At 36.0% G+C, this 22,558-nt stretch overlaps 1 protein-coding gene across 1 annotated transcript; it reads right to left on the reverse strand.

Moving 5' to 3' along the window:
* Nucleotides 1-4,134: 4,134 nt before the first annotated feature.
* Nucleotides 4,135-5,457, reverse strand: LOC141686457 (uncharacterized). Its single transcript, XM_074491493.1, has 2 exons — nt 5,278-5,457; nt 4,135-5,121 (listed from the first exon to the last, which is right to left on the reverse strand). Exons 1-2 carry the CDS (start codon nt 5,455-5,457, stop codon nt 4,135-4,137), a joined length of 1,167 nt encoding a protein of 388 aa, XP_074347594.1.
* Nucleotides 5,458-22,558: the final 17,101 nt, after the last annotated feature.

A 22,558-nucleotide genomic window follows, 5' to 3' on the forward strand; every position in this document is an offset into this window, starting at 1 on the left:
GCATCCCCACTTGACTGCTATGGGCGAGGGGGGTCTTGGCCAATCGGCTGAGCCTGGGTCACCTTAGATCTGGGTTGGAACCTAGCCAGGTTGCCTATACCCTATCACTTCGTTTATTAGCTTCAGTAAACTGGAAAGGAATAACATGATTTCTATTCTCACTTGCAAATTTATTACCATATTTAACACCTGAAAATTTAGTATGAAAACTTTGTTGTCAAATTTATGAAAATAAGTTGTAAAAGACCTTTTAAGACTTTCATGTGCTTCTGGAAGTTTGATTTTCCCATAGTGTATCTTTTTTTCTAATTTTTCTTTTGATTATAGAGACCTCAGATTGAAATGATTTAGATTGGTTCTATTTTATTTCTTAAACAAGTTGAATAATAATCGGGTCATAATATTTAATTGCTTAGTTTAATTTTATTGCTTATGTATAGCACATGCTTTTACTTTTTTGTCACTTGTTGTACAAAAAGTTATGTTTTGTTCTTCTCGGTGTATTACTTACTGCTTACTTACTTTTATTAGTTGCTGACTTGATTTTTGAATAGGTTGTAACTGCCATTGTCCAGCAAGCAATGCAGTAAATAGATAAAAAAACCATCAACATTGCTTACATACCCAGTGGCATTCCAACAATAATGTTGATCTTCTGGTACATGAGGTTTTATATGAGCAGCAGGCACAAAAGATTTACTTTGATCTCGAGTCTTCTTACAACTCTTTCATGGAAGCATTACGTTTTACTGGGACTTAGTATGCTTCTAGTATGGTGTAAATAAGTGTTATATTATAATGCTTCAATGTTATGTATTGCTTTGTGTTCACATATCAGTGTTTAGCGTGGGGATTCACTACTGATTTTGTAAGTTAGGTAAGTGCCTGAATTACTGATTTTCTACTGAAATATCTCTCCACTATAAACAATACACTACACCGTAGATGGCCTAACCTTACATTTGAGTAGGGGTGTTATCTTAAATTATGTTACTCTAGATATGAAATTTTCATCCTATCACAACACATGCACTATGCGGGTTACTAAAGTGGCTCCCGAACCTTTTTGACCCATTTGAACAAGAAATTCATTTTTTTGGCATAGCTGTTCAAACATTTCCTAGAATGGCACAGAACGCCACTTCTTTTGGGGTTCACCCCAGGAGCCCCAGAAGTAGTGGCGTTCTGGGGTTAAAATTTTTTTTTTGTTTTCTTTCCCTCCCACCCGTTTGTCTTTGTCTCTTGTTTTCGAAGGTTAAAAAGGTTAAAAAAAATTCCGGAGCTCAAGTTTTGAGCTATAATATTATACTTTTACAAAATTATTTTGGTTTAATTTTTTTTTATTGGTTAGTGATGTGAACCTATTTTTAGTACGTAATTTTATTTTTATTAAATAGTAGTATATATATGACTTTCGCAGCTTCGAAAAGGGTGCATGGCGAGTCGCGTGCGTTTTTTACGTGAAGATAACTTATTTCCATGTAGTAGTACTTCTGTAGTACTTTGATTACTTTATTTTTTAAAAAATAAATAAATTGGAAATTTATGATTTTTGAATACTAATAAATGGTAGTATAAACTCATAAAAAATGAAGAAAGAACTAATATAGAACAATAATTCGAAACTATTAATGATAATAACATTATAGTAAAGAAAGATACAACTAATATAGAGCTAGAATGCATAAATCCAAAAAGAAAAATAATACCATCAAATAAGAACACAGTGATTCTCGTCAACATGTTTCAATCGAGGTTCAACATCATCGTGATCATGGGTCACCAATACTTCATGTCTACACAAGAGGTGTATTGTTAACCCTAAATCTACTGCATAACTCATTGTCTTCCGCACTTTGACGATTAACGTAAAACCTGGTTAAAGGTCCATCGGTAAGGCATGTCTCACCTGTATCAGTATCAATGTTTATTTTGCAACCAAAAATGGTGATAGTATATAGGTGTAGACGTTGCAGAGCAGCGAAGTTCAACTCCCTATTAACTGTTACAGCATTTGCTTCCGAAAAGACAACTTTAACTTGGTTACTGTAATATACTAGCAAAATTGAGGAAACAGAATACATATTTTGAAAAATCTTTGCGCAAGGATGGATTTGACTTGTTCTTCTTACATTTCATCACCAATAACCATTTCCAAAGACCTTTGTTGTACATTTCTTGCATTTGTAACTTGTTGTACATTTCCTCGGTCAACAATTAATCCAACCACATCTACAGCCCAGAAAAGAAGAAAATGTTAATATGTAACGAAATGTAATACCAAAAGGTTCAATGAAAATGGAGGACAACGATTACTAACGCAGTGATCATTTTGGAAGTGAACCTCATCAATTGTTGAAAGATCAACAAAGTCAAAAACATCTTCATATGTGTCAGGAACTTCAGTAATTTGAGTTAAATAACAAATGAGAATGTGCATGTCCCCTTTGACACATTTATAATTTCCCTCGTAAGGTGTCACAAGAAAATTTGAAATATCATAAGTTTGACCTTCGACAATTCGACCATGAAAATGACCTACCTCCCCGAACGGTATCCATGCATGCATATGGTTGTGCTGTACGAACCCATGAATAGATCTCTGAGAACTATATAAATGAGGTTGGTGATTGAAAAGATTAATTTATTAAAGCATCTTACATATTCATCAACAAGTATCATCTACAAACCTTGATACGCTACGTTGTTATTGCTATAGTCATCCCATTATCGTGATACTTGTACTTTGATTCTCCGCTGAATTTGACTTACAGGCCGAAGGTTTCTTAGTGATGTGTACTGTACCGAATCCATTAAATTGTAGTACAAATTATTTGTAACTTATGCAATTGCAAAAGAAATGAAATATGACTTATGGCAGTATAGGTTTTAATTTATAGACCCTTATTAGTAAATGAGTTAGGTATCCCGTGAGCACACGGTATAAGGCACATGCAAGCAATTTAAATAATTTTGAGATGCAAAAATGACAAGTGAAACACTGAAAAGGTTGAAGTGGAAGGAAACACGAAAAATAAAGTAAATGAGTAGTCTTGTCAAATGCAACCAAATTTGGAAGGGCATGCAACTGCTAGGTAGCCACATGTAGTAAGCAACAAAGTAAATGAGTACTCTTGTCAAATGCAGCAAAATTTGGAAGAGCATGCCACTGCTAGGTAGCCACATATAGTATGCAACAAACTAAATGAGTAGTCTTGTCAAATGTAGCAAAAGTTGTAGAAAATGTATATGTGTTTCAAAGCAGTATGAAAATCAAGTAGCGCGTGAATGTTACAGGCATGTCTACTTTAGTTATGAGGTACAATAGTTTTTGATTTGACAGTGCAATAATTACTTTATAGTAAAAAATAGATAAAATGAAGTGGCCTTTCATCTTTCTTTATTACCTAAATATGATGTTGTTCGGAAGTTGATGTTATATATTAATTGACGAGAAATGAGTTACACTCCTGGTGATATTTTTCAAGCTACTGGTTGGAAATGGTTTTGTAATGACGAATGTACAACACAATAAACCAAATTTTGCATGTAATACTGAAAATAGCATGATAGAATACTTAGATTATACAAATGATAATTGTACTACAACATGTAAAGTGAAAGATAATTGGTGAAAAGTAAGACAGGAAAATGCAATAATGCTAAGAAACGAGCAACTAAAAGTTCACGTTGTTAAGTGTTGGTGCCCTGGGCATTTCTTGCTATGCTTGGTATCTCCATTCGGATCCGCATCGATTGGCCCTTATCTCCACGTTTTTTCTTAAGTTTTTTCAATGACTCATCCGCCACTAATAATTCGTAGTTCCAGTATTCAGTTGGTCACAATGGATAAATTATTGGCCAGTACAAGTTCTCCATTATCTGGTTCTTATGGCAATTTTCAATGAAATGGTCCAAATTGAATCCATGTCTTATACAACAAGCCATTGCGTGAAACCACATCATATGACGAGTCGCCCATTTTCCACACGTGCATGTACGGTCATTGAGGTTGACGACCTGGGTTTTACCTCCCTTTACCCTTCCCTTAGTAGTTATGTACTGATATGTAACTATTTTCAAGATCCCACTTACACGGTGAAAAGTAATAACCGTATGTCTTGTCGCCTTTCTTTAAATTTTAGCTAACATAGCATCTGAACGCGCACATAACTGTTGACCCTGTTGTAGACCGTGATCCACTATATTTCGATGTGTGTCAATAATTGTGACCGCCTTGTAGAAGAGGTACTCCATCATCGCTGCTACCGGAAGGAAACGTGCCCTTCTTATGTTGCCGTTGAAACCCTCAAGCATATTTGTGGTTGTTTGACCATAGAGAGCACCATTATCGTGGGAAAGTGTCCACCTGTCCATGGGTATTTTGGAAAGATAGTTCAGGGCGGGTGGGGAAATTTCACCAATCCTTTCCATGTATGCGTCATTTTTCGAGACTTGCGTGGTTGTTCCCGCTTTCCACATTAATTTTTTTAGTTCACCACCAGGGTGATTATGGCAAAAGTTGCTTCTGACATGAAATAGACAGAACCTATGGATTCCTAATGGCTCAGCAAATTTATTTTGAGGGTCTCGTATTGTAGAGATAATACTAGTTGCACGATCAGAGATGATGCACACGTCGGCCTTTTGGTGACAAACATGTCTACGAATACATTGCAGAAACCAAGACCATTTCTCGTACGTATCCTTATCAACCAAGCCATAGCAAAGAGGAAAAGAGTCATTGTTCAAATCTACAGCCATAGCAATAAGCAGCTTGCCCCTATATTTTACCTTGTCGTCTATTGAAATCACAGGACGTGCATGTTGCCACTCGTCCATCATTGCCTTTAAACACCAAAAGATTCGCTTGCATACGAACGTGCCCCGTTCTTCAGTATGAGGCATGACACCGATCTCAGCAACGATTCTAGGATTTGTCTTCATGATGGCTGCAAGAAACATGGGAAAAGCTTGGTATGTTGTAGCCCAACTACCATAGACTTCCTCAATGGCCATTTGCTTGCCGCACCACGGTTTCTTGTAACCCACTATATGGTTGTGCTCTTTGTTGATAAGCGGGATAATGGTTTTAATGGGGATTTCTGTTGTATCTATTACCTATTTCACATATCACAGTAAATGTCAAAATATTTCCATACCAAATATGTAGTGAAGATGAATAGTTATGTATGTGAAATTGCTTACGAGTGGTTTCACAATCCGCGAAATCATCCTTGCAGATAACTTCTTGTGATCTTGCAACGGCTAATTAACCATGCATTTGTGTTCCTCTCTATAAACATTTATCCTCCAGTAGCCAGAATTATGCATGAAAGCAGCTCGCATCCTCCAGTTAAAGCCCTCCGGCCGGTACTGTACAATGAGTTGTTCTTTGTTACTCTTTGTCATTTTATATGTACGATCAGTGGAAATATGAGCACGCTTCACTGCCATCAAGAGGGTGGCTTTGTCACGATAACACATTCCTTCACTCGGGTCCCCCGATCGAGGTTTTCATCATCATAAATATCATTAGGGTTATCTATTATTGGGGGAATATATTTCTCTCTACGAAACCATAGAACCCTTGAAACATGATGCTCTTCCCCAACTACTGGAAATATACTGGAAATTTCTCCGTTTCTTTCGAAATGCCCTTTATTTTCATCGCTACCTGAAGATTCTTCGTCATCATCATCATGCAGGTGAAAATTCTCCTCACCAGATGAACTATATAAAGCTTCATCTGCCACGAGCACTAACAGCTTACCTGAACCTCTTCCCACCATATTCTTTAGTTGTGAAAATGCCATATCTACATTACCTCCACCATTACCTTCATCATTTTCATAACAATTCCCCCTTTCAAACCCTCCACCATATTGAGTACCCTCCCCTCCAAACCCTCCACCATGCTGACTAGTCCCCCCTTCATACCCTCCACCATATTGACTAGTCCCCCTTCCATACCCTCCACCATAATGACTAGTCTCCCCACCATACCCTCCACCATATTCAGTACTCCCCCCACCATACCCTCCACCATATTGACTAGTCCCCCCTCCATACCCTCCACCATATTGACTAGTCCCCCCTCCATACCCTCCACCATATTGACTAGCCCCCCTATCATACCCTCCATCATGTTGACTAATTCTCCCTCCATATCTTCCACCTTTTTCACTAGGTTCGCCTCTGTACTCTCCATCTTGAAAAACTAGATCTGACCAGCCTCGGTTGACATTACTTCCGTATGTTATGTGTATCGGTTGTGACCCTAAATTAAGTTGGAATGAGTATGGGTCATCAACAGCAATTTCCTCTATTTCGATGAATAAAGAAACATCTCTTTGAACACTCAGTAACATGGCAAGGACATTTAACATGCTTGTAACATCATCATCACATAATATATCCATTTGATAAAAACCTTCAACTAGGTTGTATTGACCATGGTAAGGATACTTCAAACTCAATTTCAAATTCCATTGATATGAACTAATATTCATTAGATTATAGACAAGACGTTTAAGCTCATCAAAAGTGGTACCAAACCTAATTAACATCATTTTTTGGGATCTATAGAGTAGTTGATATTAGTACCTTCTCGAATAACCACTCTACCCTAAAAAAATTTGACATTCACGTGCCCTTCCATTTCCTTGCGGAATATAAAACATTAACAAATAAGCAATATAAGTGAAGAAAATATATATATATATATATATATATAAACATACACATAATTGTAAGGACGACATACACTTATATATGTAGAAGGTTTCAACATGTATTTACCAAACTTTTAGAAAATTTGAACATAAGTATATGTTGAAGAGGTGCAGTGCATGAGGACATGTATAAATAGAAGACGAGTATTATAGTGAATTATTGATAATGTCAATAATTCCTGCAAAGAAGAATTTGATACTACCCATTTCAGATAAGAATGAATTATTCATACTATCTACTTAAGATTTCGAATAAGATTACCTTCAAAGAGAAATCTACTTTTTGTCAAAAGATAAGGTCCTCGAAATTTTCAACCAAAAATGCAACATTATTAAAATCAAATCCATAAAAATTGCAGAAGTAGTTAATTTAATTATTGGAATTTTAAAGTTTAATGAAATACATAAACAATTTAAAAATTAAATTGGTAAAATAATATAATGTATTATGAAATTTATGAATTTCTGTGATTTATTTTAAGTTCTGGTAAATTAAGAAAAAATATATTATTTTGGTAAAATAATGTTATTCCCTAACAATACAACAAAAATTACAGGGGGGGTTGAATGTAATTATGGCTACTTTTTCAGACTTTAAAACTGTTCTAACTTAATATATATATATATAAGTGTTTGATTGACAGTAATGCGGAATGAAACAATAATAGAAATCAAAACACTAAGTATTAAAACACAAGACTTTAAAACTTTCTGGTGGATTTGAATGTATCCACCAGATATATATATATATATATATATATATCCAAGTGAGAACTCTGTGAAGCTTTGAATAGTTCACGGCTTCTTTACCAGTTGAACAAACAAACTACAGAGAAATTCTTTCAAGTACGGCCTTATCTGTTTCTCTGAAAACTTACTTGGTTAACTTGTTCTACTTGCTACACTTGGTTTATATATCACCAAGTTACATGACAGTAAGACAAGATAATAAAACAAAACTATATCTAGTCCAACTTCATGCTACTTTATTACTCTATTCCAGCATCTTTGAATATCTTCTCATTTGCATGGAAATGGTAATGCTTATTTATTCTCTTAAACTTGTAATTAGGCTGCCACATTCCATTTGCATACAATCAACACATGTAACTGTCAAGTCAATATCAACTACTCTTTTGAATATGAACATCCGTTGGAACTTCATTGGATCATCCGTTGAAGCTCCAGTTGATCATCCGTTGAAGCTTTATGGAGCATCCATTGATGCTTCTGTTGATCATCCATTGAAGCTTTATAGAGCATCCGTTGAAGCTTGACTGATCATCAATTGAAGCTTTGTGAAATATTCGTTGAGATAATTTTCTTGACAGTTAACTCTATTTCACTTATACGAGATTACAAGGCAACATCTATTTATAATTGACCAACCTATCTTGCATATCAATCTAGTAGTCAACATGACTTAGACATTTCTCAGAGATCTAGTTCACTAAGCTAATACAAGTATGCAGAAATATGCTACTAGACTTATTTACATAAGCTACTCTTTCAACGGATAGTGAAAGTGATCATCCGTTGAAAGCTACAAAATCACTTAGTTAAATCTACTAAGGTATTTTGTTTAACTTATCATCAAGTTCACAACATATTCCTAACAATCTCCCCCAATTTATGTCTACTGAAATTGTAGCCATAAATTAAGAGAAATATGATGATAACAAAATACCCTAAACATACAGATCAAATTATAGTAGATAAAACTGATAAGTGCTACATAATTTATTGAAAATGGAAAAGAGTAAAAATGCACAAAGACTTCTTACAATCATAATCAAGATGCTCCTCTAGACTGAGCAGATGATTCCTCTTTCCTAGATTGTCTGGATTTTTTTCCAAGCTTCATGTCATTCTCTTCTATTTGATATTGGAGTTGTCTGGGGAATTCGAGTTCATCAGCTTCTGATAGATTCAACTTCTCTTGTATTTCCAATAAATCCTCATTGCTAGAGATACTTAATTGGTCAGCCAGTCTGAAGAATCTTCTAACAACCTTGTCATCAATGAATTCCATCAACCAATAAGGCCTTAGATGCACTCTCTTTCCTATAGTCTACATCTGAATAACCAGTTAGATCAAAACCAGAATCTCTAGGGTACCAAATGCCAAGTTTTGGTGTTCCCTTGAGATATCTGAAAATTCTCTTAATAGCTACTAAGTGAGATTCTCTAGGATCAGCCTGAAATCTAGCACAAAGACATGTAGCAAACATTATATCTGGCCTACTAGCTGTTAAGTACAGAAGTGAGCCAACCATGCGCCTATAACTTAAAATATCCACAGACTTTTCAGTAGTGTTTAATTCAAGCTTGGTTGCAGTGGCCGTGGGAGTTTTTGCAGATGTGCAATCCATTAGATCAAACTTCTTTAAAAGATCATAAAAGTATTTAGTTTGACTAATGAATATTCCATCACTAACTTGCTTAACTTACAAACCAAGAAAGTAATTTAGTTCTCCATCATCCTCATTTCATACTTACTTTGCATTAATTTGGCAAACTTTTTGCAAAGTTTCTCATCTGTAGAGCCAAAAATAATGTCATCTACATAAATTTGAACAAGTATACTAGAGCCATTAACATTTCTAAAGAATAAATTTTTGTCTACAGTACCTCTAGTGAAGTGATTCTCTAAAAGAAACTTTGACAAAGTGTCATACCAGGCTCTGGGTGCTTACTTCAGTCCATAAAGTGCTTTCAAAAGATAGTAGACATATTCTAGAAATTTTGGATCTTCAAAACCAGGAGGCTGACTGAGATAGACTTCCTCCAAATCTCCATTCAGAAAGGCACTTTTGACATCCATTTGATAGACCTTGAAATTGGCATGAGCTGCATAGGCTAAGAAGATTCTGATGGCTTCAAGTCTTGCAACAGGAGCAAAGGTTTCATCAAAATCTATTCCTTTTTGTTGACAATAACCCTTAGCAACCAATCTAGCTTTGTTTCTGACTACTATGCCATTTTCATCCATCTTGTTTCTGAATACCCATTTGGTGTCTATTGGATTCTTTCCTTTAAGCTTGGGCACTAGCTTCCATACTTTGTTCTTTTCAAATTGGTTTAGCTCCTCCTGCATAGCTAAAATCCAATCATGATCCAACAAAGCTTCTTCTACCTTCTTTGGTTCTTCCTTAGAGAGGAAGCTGCTATATAGACATTCTTCTTGAGTTTCTCTCCTTGTTTGAACTCTAGAAGATACATCACCAATGATGAGGTCAAAGGGGTGATCCTTTGTCCATTTCCTTTGTTGAGGTAGATTAGCTCTAGATGAAGAGGCCTCATTGTTGTCTTGATGTGTGATTGAGTTTTGATTATTAGAAAACTCCCCCTGAGTTTATGGATCTATGATTTGAGAAATGGGAACTTTCTATAAGTGATCTATTCTGACTTTCAGCTTCTTTTGATGACCCGACGGATGGTGAATTTTGAATACCGACGGATGAAGCTAGTTATCTCCCGACGGATAAAGCAGATTGTCTCCCGACGGATGAAGCATTTTGCAACTTGATAGGTGTTAACTTTTGTGCTTCATTGGTAGTGGATTTTTCTGCATTATCCTTTGATACTGTTTCTTGATCACTTTCATCATCACTATTATCACCAACCATCTCCACATTATCAAATTTAAGGCTTTCATGGTAATCTCCATCTTGTAGTCCTTCAATCTTTTTATCATCAAACACAACATGTATTGATTCCACAATAATGTTGGTTCTCAGATTGTACACTCTATATGCTTTACCAATAACATATCCAACAAAAATTCCTTCATCTGCTTTAGCATCAAACTTCCCATTCTGATCAGTTTGATTTCTCAGGATATAACATGTGCAACCAAAGACATGAAGAAAATTTAAAGTTGGTTTCTTATTCTTGAACAATTGGTAGGGAGTCATGCATCTTGCTTGATTAACCAGAGAAATGTTCTGAGTGTAGCATGCAGTATTTACAGCTTCAGCCCAGAAATATGTTGGTAACTTTGATTCTTCAAGCATTGTCCTTGCAGCTTCAATAAGTGATCTATTCTTTCTTTCCATTAATCCATTTTGTTATAGAGTTCTTGTTGCTGAAAACTCATACAAATTCCCATTTTCTTCACAAAATGCTCTCATGACAGAGTTCTTGAACTCAGTTCCATTGTCACTCCTGATTCTTCTAACTTTGAAATCTGGATGATTGTTGACTTGCCTTACGTGATTGATGATGATTTCACTAGCCTCATCTTTGGACTTAAGGAAATATGTCCAAGAGAACTTTGAGAAATCATCTATAATTACTAGGAAAAATCTTTTCCTTGAGATGGACAACACATTGACTGGTCCAAACAAATCCATGTGTAACAGTTGCAAAGGTTCTTCAATTGTTGAATCAAGCTTCTTTCTGAATGATGCTTTAATTTGCTTTCCCTTTTGGCAAGCATCACACAGTCCATCCTTAGAAAACTCCACTTGAGGAATGCTTCTAACCAGTTCTTTCTTTACAAGTTCATTCATGGTCTTGAAGTTTAGATGGGATAGCTTCTTGTGCCATAGCCAACTTTCATCTTGACTTGCTTTACTGAGAAGACAAGTAACAGATTCTGCATTTGATGAGTTGAAGTCAGCTAGGTACACATTCCCTTTTCTCAATCCAGTGAGAACCATTTTGTTACTTCTCTTGTTTGTCACAACACAGGCTTCTGAGTTGAAGGTTACTGAATTGCCTTTATCACACAGCTGGCTGATACTCAACAAATTGTGCTTGAGACCATCCACTAAGGCAACCTCCTCAATGATGACATTGTCTTTTAAAATCAAGCCATATCCCATAATATAACCCTTGTTGTCATCTCCAAAAGTAATACTTGGGCCAGCTCTCTCCTTGAACTCTGTGAGTATGGTAGAATCACCAGTCATGTGTCTTGAACAGCCACTATCCAAGTACCATAGATTCTTTCTGTTTCCATGCATACATTAAAATCAAATCAAGTTGATTTTGGTAACCAAGTTTCCTTGGGTCCTGCCTTGTTAGCTTTCTTCTTCTATTTCTTAGGTTTGATCTCATTTGACTTGGGGATATCAGATTTATCCTTAGTCATTTGAGTTGGACCTTTGAAACCATTCATTACAACAGAATTATCATGCATATTTTGATTAACAGGAAATGGCATGCTACTAGTAAACATGTTATTCCAGTAGGGCATGCTAAATGGCATTTGAGGCATACTAAATGCAGCATAATAAGGATTAGGTGAAAATGGCATATTAGCAAATTGTGCATTCATATTCTGTGTAGACGTAGCATTCATAGGCATAGAAGGCATGGCATTCATGTTGGGAAGAGGAGGTGGCATAGATATGGAAGTAGGCATGGCAGTTTTTCAATTAACAGACATATGATTTACACTACCACACTTAACACAGATTTTTCTTGGAGCATACTTATCAGGAGTGTAGTTATTATGTTTGTAAATCCCCACTTTACCATTTCTATTGTTTTTCTTTTTAGCCTCTGTTTTAACCTCAATCTTTTCTAGTCTGTCATTCAATTGCTTGATAGACAGATGTCCAACATTCACTTTCTTCTCCTTCCTCACTTGACTAGATTCTCCTGAAATGAAGTTTTTGGAAACTGATCCATACTTTTCATTCAACTTGGCAAGTTTGGCTTTACTCACAGGTTTGCTCACAGCCAACGGATGAGGGTTTATCATCCGTCATGTCCACATCTGTTAGCACTCCTTCAACCAAATAGGATTCCAGCTTCTCCTTATTCTTCTTCCAGGTTGCGTCACAAAAGGACTCAATACCTTGAACTTTGGTGATTTGAGCATGAACATCTCTAGATGTTTTCCATGCCTTAATTACCTCCTATTCTCGTTCAAGCTGCTTCTACAAGATCTCTTCTTTCTTCAAGGACTCAGTTAATTCATCCTTAGCAATTTTACAATCAAATCTCAAATTTTCAAATTCAATAAACTGAGACTCTAGAACATTATTCCTCTCACTTAAAAATAAATTGTTTTCTTTGATTTTAGCATTTTCCTTAGTGAGAGACTTAAGTGTAACACGCAAATGATATAATTCTGTAGACATGTCATTTATTGCATCATTACACTCAGCTTTAGATAAATGTGCAAGGTTAGTGGTGATTACCTGATTACTTGAAGAACTTTTCTCTATTTCATCAGACTTGGCCATTAGAGCTAGATTGACATAGCTGACATCCTCATCCTCATCCAGACCATCTGTTGCCCAGTCATTTTCTGGTGTAATGAAAGTCCTTTCCTTTTGTTTGAGCAACTCAAAATATTTCTGTTTATAATCCACAGGCTCAAACTTCTTCTTGCTAGAATCTGACTTTCTACACTCACGGGCAAAGTGCCTTGCCAAGCCACATTTGAAACATTTGAATTTTGATTTATCCACCATGTTTCTATTTGGCTTAGCTGCTTCAAAGTTCTTCTTGAACTTGAGCTTGGCAAATCTTCTAAAAAGAAATGCTAGATGTTCATCAATATCGTCCATATCATCTTGGCTCAAAGAATCTTCATTTTCTACTACCAGCCCCTTGCCCTTGTTTTCACAGACCTTTGAAGTAGACTCAACAGCTTCTATTTTCATCTCCTTCTCTTTTTCTAACTCAGCAACTAGTGCAATGGATCCTCCTTTCTTTCTCCCTTTCTCCATTCTTTCATCTTGCTCTATTTCAAGCTCATAAGTCTTCAGAATGCCATACAGTCTCTCTAGTGTAAACTCCTTGTATTCCTGTGAGTTTCTCAAGGAGACTGTCATTGGTTTCCATTCTTTTGGTAGGGATCTCTGAAATTTGTGGTTAGAATCTTTGGTTTGGTAGACTCTTCCATGCAGCTTTAGAGCATTTAGTAGCTTTTAAAATCTACTAAAGATATTAGTGAGAGTTTCACCTTTTTTAAAGTGGAAATGCTCATATTGCTTAATTAGTAACTGCACCTTGTTTTCTCTAACTTGTTCAGTGCCATCACAGATAATCTGAATTGTATCCCAAACTTCCTTGACAGTTTTGCAATTGATGATGTTGTCAAACATGTCACCATCAACTCCATTAAACAGAATATTCATGGCCTTCTTGTCCTTCCTGCCTTGTTCAATATCAGGATCAGACCATTCATGCCTTGGCTTGGAACTGATGGCTCATTTCCAGTTTCAGCTCTCATTGGTACATGAGGGCCTCTCTCTATGCAATCTACATAGGCCTCATCTTGAGAAAGTAAATTAAGATGCATCTTTACCTTCCAGTGATGGTAATTGTCTTTGTCCAGAAAAAGAATCTTGACTCCAACATCCTTCTTGTTCATCTTGTTGTTTGTTGTGATCTTTAAACTCTTTGTTCTTCAAGAGCTTGCTCTGATACCAATTGTTAGTCCCTAACAATGCAACAAGAATTACAGAAGGGGGGTTGAATGGAATTCTTGAAACTTTTTCTGAATAATAAAATGTTCTAACTTAAGATATATATATATATATGACAGTGTTTAGATTTGCAAAATGCGGAATAACAAATTAAATATGAATCAAAACACTGAGTAATAAAAACACAAGTCTTTAAAACTTTCTGGTAGATTAGAATGTACCCACCAGATATATATATATATATATATATATATCAAGAGAACTCTGTGAAGCTTGAATAGCTCACAGCTACTTAGAAATAAGAACAACTAAACTTACAGAGAAATGCTAAGGATACAGTTTACAATTATTTTTCTGAGAAAATATTTTCTTAGTCTTCATGTTGTTCTAATTACTACTCTTGGTTTATATATCACCAAGATTACACAGTAATAAGACAAGATAATAAAACAAAACCTATCAAGTCTAATACTATGCTGCTTTATTACTCTATTCCAGCATCTTTGAATATCTTCATAATAGCATGGAAATGGCAATGCTTCTTTGTTCTCAAAAACCCAGTTGAATAGGCTTCCACATTCCTTTTGCATCCACTCGACGCATGTGACTACGTTGTCACTATCAACAGATGTTTGAATTGATAATCCGTCAGGTACATGATCATCCGTCGGGTTGCCTTGTTGATCATCCGTCGGACAGCTTTGTTGATCATCCGTCGGTTAGCTATTTGGCACTTGACTTCATTTCATTTATGCAGAATTATAAGACATCATCTATGTATAATTAATCAACCTATTCTGCATATTTAATTAAAGTCAACATGACTTATATGCTACTACAGAATTTGTACAAAGGTGTTTGCAGAACTGTGCTACATGACTTTTGTTACATAAGCTACTCACTCGACGGATGTCAAATTATCATCCGTCGGGACTATATTGAATCATCCATCGGGACTATATTTGTTTATCTGTCGAGTTCTACATATTTCACTAAGTTAAATCTACTAAGGTATTTTTTTAATATAATTATCAAGTTCACAACAAATACACAACAACTTTGCATCAATTTGGCAAACTTTTTGCAAAGTTTTTCATCTGTAGAGCCAAATATAATGTTGTTAGGTCACACACACACTGTAGAGGGGGTGAATACAGTGTAAAGTACACTCAAATCGAACTTTAAGATCTTAAGTAACAGAAAACAAACTTTATTGAAACAATAAACTATGTTACAGTATGTAACTGTTACCTCTCAGTGATGAACAAATATCACGAGAGCTGCTAGGGTTATAAAGAATAATAACTTCGATAATGATAACACTTATAGTGTAAACCCTATGCCTGTGTTTATATACTACACAGTTACAAAATAATCGCTAATTGATATGGAATATAATTATGCTTCCTAAAATATATCAATCATATATCTTTTCTTCCAAGTATTCCATTCTTCACGGAATTTCTTCTTCATGCATATCTCTTCTTATGTTTATCTCGATCTTCTTTCCTTTAATCAGCTACTGTCCTTATCTAATTGTCCTTCAGCACTTAAGTTCTGATATCTATCTTCTGATGATTATCTCCTGATAATATAAGTACTGATATCCTTAAGTCCTGACTTCCAGTATAAGTACTGATCAACAGTTAAGTACTGATTTATCCTGTTCATGTAAGATCTGAAAGCTAAACATAAAACATATTAGCCATGACATTATCAAATATATCTAACAATCTCCCCCAACTTGTAAATTAACAAAATATACAAGTTTAACAGATATTTGATGATGTCAAAAACATTAAGTACAAATGCATGAGAAATAGACTAGATAACTACAACTTACAGTCCTTAAAGTTTTTACCAATTTCAACTTCTGATAACAACTTCAATCTGTATAAATATCATAATTTAAGCAGTTGTAGATCTTTGACTTGGCTTCTTCATTTTCTGATCTCTCTGATGTCAGGAGTTGTTCTGAGATAGTTCTTCAACAAACATTTCTCAACATATCTTAGTTCATCAATCATTCTCCTTTTAACACCTTTAAACTCTGCAGTATCTTCACCAGTTTGAAAGATTGCAGCTCTGAGATCATTAATCTTTGATTTTCTTAACTCCTGATCTAGTCTTATGACATAAGCTTTGTCAGATTCAAGATTGAATTCAAGTCCCTTAATACCAAGATACGTTCTGATCTGTGCAGTATTAGGCTTCATATCAACAATATCACCATTGTGATCTCTGTACTTTGGAACATATATGCTGTCAGACTTAACAGAATAAAGCCTTTTCTGTCTCTGAATCTGTTCTTTTAAGTAGTTTGCAGCAGTCTCTGTTATTCTGTCATCCACTTGAAGTAAGAAAAGTACATGCTCCAATTCTTCAAAATACTTCAAAGGAATGGCATTTTGTCTTATATAATAAACCCTACCATCTGTCATGAAATACAACATGATGTATTCTTTCAAGTAGGTATGGTAAACCATCTGTACAGATTCCAGTTGATTCAATCTCTCAGGAGTTGCTCCAATACCTGGTTCACTCAAGGAAGTTGGATCATTGGTAGTGTTGTGTACTCTTCTTTCATCAGCACTTCCCAATCCAGTTTTATCTCTAGCTTCCTTTCCAGTAACTACTCTTGCTTCAAAACCACTTGCAGTAGTCTTCAAAGATTGAGTATGTTTTGCTTTAGTGAATCCTGGTAGGAGTGTTTTAGTTCTATTTTCTGATATCAAGTTAACTTGAGCACTGTTAGAGGTTACTTGCTTCTTCTGAATATCAGAACTTACAATTTCTTGACTCTGAACAACTTGAGCCATGTCAGAGGTTGTGTTAAGAACTTCTATTATAGTCAGAGCAAGATCATCTTTTCCATCAGTAATTTCTTCTTCCTCAGGAGGTACATAAGGCTTGATAGGTTCACCAACCTTTTCTTTACCCTTGGATCTTGGATCTATCTGTGGTTGTGATCTAGCCAAAGTTGCTTCAGTATGTATCCTTTCTTTGATCACAATGCCTTTAGGTTTTAGAAGTAACTTTTTACCAGAAGCTTCAGATTTAGATGTGACTTTCTCTGATTTAAGTCTGGCTTCTTCTTCCTTTAAACTTTCCAAGTCCATCCCTGGATTTTCTTGAAGAAATAACTCTCTTGACATTTCCTCATCAAGATCTAGAAGTTCATCAGAACTTATCCTTTTACCAGCAGCAGAACTTATTCTTTTCCCAGTATCAGAACTTGTTATGTGACTAGCTTGTCTTGATGTAAACCTTCTACCTTGACTATGACCACTACCCATTCCAGAGGTTCCTTGGTCATCTTTTCCATCATCCTTTCCTTGCAGTGTCTTGTTGGTTTTGCATTTAGACTTAATTACCTTCTCCCCCTTTTTGGCATCAGCAGGTAATAAAAGAGAGATAAGTAGTTCCACTGAGGTCTGGATTTCAGTAAGTTGCGATTGCTGAGAAGCTTGATTTGTCAGAATTTGATCAATCTGAGCTTGTTGCTTCTCTTGAGTTTTCTCAATATAAGCAACCCTGTCAATGGTAGGTTGGAAGAACTTTTTCTTATCAATTTTCCAAACTTGTTCCTGTTTGATAAAGTTCTCATGAATCTTGTGTAGCTCTGCATGAGTATTGGAATGAAGACCTTGTAGATGTTTAGTACTCAATGCAGTGACTCTAAGCTGGGTTTTAAAATCATCAAAATTTAACATTTCATCAGCTTTAGTCAAGTGCTCAGCAAGATGTAAAGCATTTGGAACACATGAAACTGAGTTCCATTCCTTAGTCCACTCCTGACCTGCAGGAGTTTCACTCCAAGGTACTGGTGCATCCCTGATAACAAACTCCTTTACCAGTTCAGACTTAGGAAGAGTCGGTGGAGGAGTATGTCCTGAAGGACCTGCTTCATCAGCATCTACAGTTGTAGCAGCTTCACCAGTATCTCCAACATTTGCAGCATCAGAACTTAAAGAATCGGTATCTTCTGATAAGACAACAGTATGAGTAGCAATGGAGGCTTCAGCATCCTCTAATTGCTGATCTGATACTAAGTTCTGATCAACAGCCATATCCTGATGCTCACCTAAAATCTGATCATCAACATCTTGATGCAGAGAAGGTGTTGTTGATAACTCTGGAGTTTGAACAGCATCAATAACAGGTGTTGTAGAAGTATTATTTGTTGTTGGAGCTTCTAAGAAAAGTATTTCAGGCACAACCAGGTTCTGAATATCAATTTCAGCACTTGTGCCTGGATCAACAAGAGACACAGATGGTGAGTTAGCCTTGTCAGATACAGCTTCCTGAGATGGAGTTGATGGAGAAGAAGTGATTGGAGCAAATTCCTTGTCTTGTGAGAACAGAGATTCCTGATCCCCTTCCTTAGCTGCTTCCTCCTCATCATCTGAAACTGGCCTTTGTGCCCTCTGTTTCTTGTACTTCCTTGTTGATTTGGATTCCTTGGGAGTTTCAGGAACTATCATGCGTCTAAGCCTCTTGAGAAGCCTAGAACCCCCAATTGCAAAATCCTTCTGAGAAGTTGCGTTCTCAACTTCAACCACAACAGGTTCTGAAGAAGGAATCTGTTCCTCAGAATCTGATTCATCTCTCAAAGTAAATCTCCTCCTCTTTTGAGGTGTTTGAGGAACAGTCTTTGTTCTCTTTGGCTTAGAGGATGTAGGCTTCACAGTAGGTGCTGAAGAAGAAGGTTGAGCAGTCTGTGAAGTGGAGAGATAGGATTTGAGATAAGTTCTGAGGGTAGGTTGAGTAGAATAAGAGGTAGGTACTGAGGTTGATGGATTTTGGTTATGGTGAGTTGGTTGAACATTTGAGTAAACAGATTTATAAGTATTAGGATCAGCATTTACCAGAATCTGTTTCACAGACTGAGGAATCTGTAATTGTCTCACCATTGATTTCTTTGTGTCAGCATTTATCAGGTCGTTAAAGTACCTTTTTGCAACCTTAAAAGGTGGGGTTTGAGTGCTGACTAACTGGGGTTCAGCAGTACAATACGTATAAATAAGTTGACAGAATCTAGCAAAATAAACAACATCTCGATCCTCTGTCATCCTATCCCCAATAAAACCAATTATTCCAGTTGCAAAATCAAAATGAGTTTGATGGATAATAGCATACCCTATGTGCTGACTCAGAATTGGGATAGCATCAAAATTTGAACATTTGTTCCCAAAAGCTTTGGTGATACAATCAAAGAAGAAACTCCATTCTCTTCTGATTTTAGCCCGTTTCAACTGTCCAAGTTTCGTCAGACTCTTTTCATATCCCAATTCGGCCATTAACTCCCGAAGGGCTAAGTCCTCTGGAACTGAGAAAGTACAATCCTCGGGAAGATGTAAAGCCCTGCGTACTGTACCAGGAGTGACTACAAAAGATGAATCACCCACTTGGAAGATAATACTGGGAGTTCCACGGTTACCACCATCATCAAAAATGCCAGTCCTCTAGAACCTCAGAACTTGTTGACTTGAAAATAATTCAGGCTGAGTTAAGGCGTACCCAACCTCACTATGTGCAAGAAGATCTTGCACAAAGTGCAATTCAGATGGAGCTTCAGCAAGATCAAGAATTGCAACATAGTTGTTTGGAACAAACTTTGCTCCATCAATGATTAAATCCTTTGGTGCCATGAAAAAATTGAGAATTAAGAATGCCTGATAGTTGTTTGATATAATGTCTGTAGGAAAACAACGGAAAAAGTAAAGTGAAGGAGAGTAAAAGTAAGAAGAGAGATAAAAGATGAAGAAATTAAAAAGATTACAGAAATCTTCTCTCTGCTGTACTTATACAAAAAAATATTACCGTTGGACACCTGTCAGACATGCAGTAATAACGGATAGTTACTGGGCTCGAGAAAACAGGAATGATTACTTACCCAGTTGCCTTGTTTCAAGGAAAAACCGTTCCTTTAATCAAGAGAAACAGTTTTAATTCAAAATTTAAACCGTTAGCACTGATTGAATTATTTTTCACTGCAACATTAATATTCTGAAAATAAATCATGTTAAAAATGACCGAGATAATTTCGATGAATAAGTGCTGACAGAGAATCAGAATTTAAATAAAAGCACAATTTAAATGGTCATCAGAATATCAATCAGGATTTATCAATCAGGATTTATCAACACAAGATAAAATAACTCAGAGACAAAATCTTGAAGTAAAAACAATTTTCATTAATATATCAAGTCAATACATTTATGAAATGGAAATGACATCAGTACTTATACAAGATTTTCCCTAAGCTTCTAATCCTAACGTCAACAGCTTTAGTCCTAGCTAAGAAGCCTGACAAAGCTGATGATGAAGAAGAACAGGAAGAAGACGAGATTAAGTCATCTTCCTCTTCCTATCTTCGACGAACAAGATGACGAGTCGTATGATTCGCTCTTGCTGACAGATAGCTTCCCGCCTTTCCTCCTCCAATCGCTCCAGATGGCGATGGTAATCCATATAGAAGAATAGAAGGTGAGTCAGCACCTCCTGTGGGACAGAATCCCAGATCTCCTTAGGAATGGCTGTTATATGCCACTCCTGCTGCCAATCGGCACAACTTAGCTCCATTGTGAAGGTTTGGTTGTTCAAAAACATGTTGTATCGAACCATTGTGTTTTTGATAGAAGAAGGAGGATAAGTGTGTGAGAAGAATGTGATGGAAAGACTGATGTGAAGTGGTTGCTTATATAGGCAAGAGAATGCCAAGAGACGCAAAGATATTTAATGCTGACAGGTAGAATTAATTCTACCTCGTCTCCCTAGACTTTGAAAAAGAATAACAGTCATTGGAAAGAGGAAGCATGGTCTAGACCGCACAAAACACAAGAAACAGTGGTCTGTTCAAGTACAAATACCATTAATCCTAATCACAGTGACTATTAATCTTCCACTTCAACATATTCGAGTACAAACTGAGACTATTATCAAATTTATTCAAAGATAAGCCAAGTAAAGGATTAGACTGAGAAATCAGAACTTAGACCTATACCAGAACTTAACAGTCATCAGAACATAATTTCTTAACTCGAAAAAGGAATGCATATCTTAGGAAATACTCATACAAGTTCTGACTTATGGACGTCAGTACTTAATCATCAGAACGTGTAACTTAGAACTTGTCCTCAGAATTTGTGCAATAATGACACATTGACTGTTTTATCTAAAATAACATAGACCACCACAGAAATTTTCATCATTCAGATGGAGTGATTAGTGTGTGCATTAAGCTAAAAACAGACAAAGAGTAAAGTCTGATTCACTGCAGTACATCTTAGAAATAAGGCATAACTAAAATTTTGCTAAAGATCTGTCATTGTCCTGAAACCGACTGAAGAATGAGTTTATGCTTGAGTCCACCTCAACTATTTTGTGCTAATTTTATGCATCTTTTGAAATTCTATTTTACAGTGGCTTCTCAGTGTAAGTGAGTCATGACTGTTTATCAGAATTTATGCTATTTTCAGAGTATTTCTCCAGTAATCATAGAGTGTGAAAAGTCACCAAGAAAATATTTTGCTTTTCTGATGCATATTTACTTAATACCAGCAATGCACTTGGGTCGTCCCTTCCACATTTTTACTCTAGATCTCAAAGGAGTACCTGATTTTAATCTTTGATCTTTTTGCTTTTGCTTTTGATAAGAGAGGTCTATCAGCACTTAGTACATTCCGCAGTTTTACTAGTATCAGAACTTAACAGATGAGTAGCATTATTCTAATTTGTGACTTAGTAATAAGATATACAAAGTGAACTTAACTAAGCTCAATTATTAGAATTTGCTAGTGTCATAAGTTTTCCACTGAAATAATTACTTCTTCCATGGAATCATTTGTTTATTGAAGACTACTAGGTCAGTATCTAGCACAGTTATCCTCATAGGATTGAATAGGTACTAGAACAGACATATCACTTATCGGAGTTTAGAAACATATATCAGACAACAGTCAGTACTTAAAGACATTTATCAATTAAGCACAGAATACACAATGAGATGAATTCTGTAAATACTGAGCATAAAGTCTGATAACACAGAACAAGTCTAAGCAGATTTAGAGAAGGAACCTGAAACCATTCCAAGTTCATTTACCAATCTTGTAAAAGTAGCTTCACATAATGGTTTTGTGAAGATATCTGCCAACTGTTGATCTGTGGGAACAAAATGCAATTCCACTGTACCTTCATCCACATGTTCCCTGATGAAGTGGTACCTGATGCTGATGTGCTTTGTCATTGAGTGTTGAACTGGATTACCTGTCATAGCAATAGCACTTTGATTATCACAGTAAATAGGGATTTTGAAATATGTTAACCCATAATCCAGTAACTGATTCTTCATCCAAAGAATCTGCACAACAGCTTTCTGCAGCAATATACTCTGCTTCTGCAGTTGATGTGGAAATTGACTTTTGTTTCTTG

Source organism: Apium graveolens, chromosome 2, assembly GCF_009905375.1.
Source record: "Apium graveolens cultivar Ventura chromosome 2, ASM990537v1, whole genome shotgun sequence".
NCBI classification, from domain to species: domain Eukaryota; kingdom Viridiplantae; phylum Streptophyta; class Magnoliopsida; order Apiales; family Apiaceae; genus Apium; species Apium graveolens.

What these genes read in the sequence shown, in the direction of transcription:
- LOC141686457 (XM_074491493.1), bottom strand. Translation starts at nt 5,457, where the DNA reads ATGGCAGTGAAGCGTGCTCATATTTCCACTGATCGTACATATAAAATG. An exon ending in GAGAGGAACACAAATGCATG is followed by an intron (nt 5,122 to 5,277) that starts GTTAATTAGCCG and finishes TATGTGAAATAG; the next exon opens with GTAATAGATACAACAGAAAT.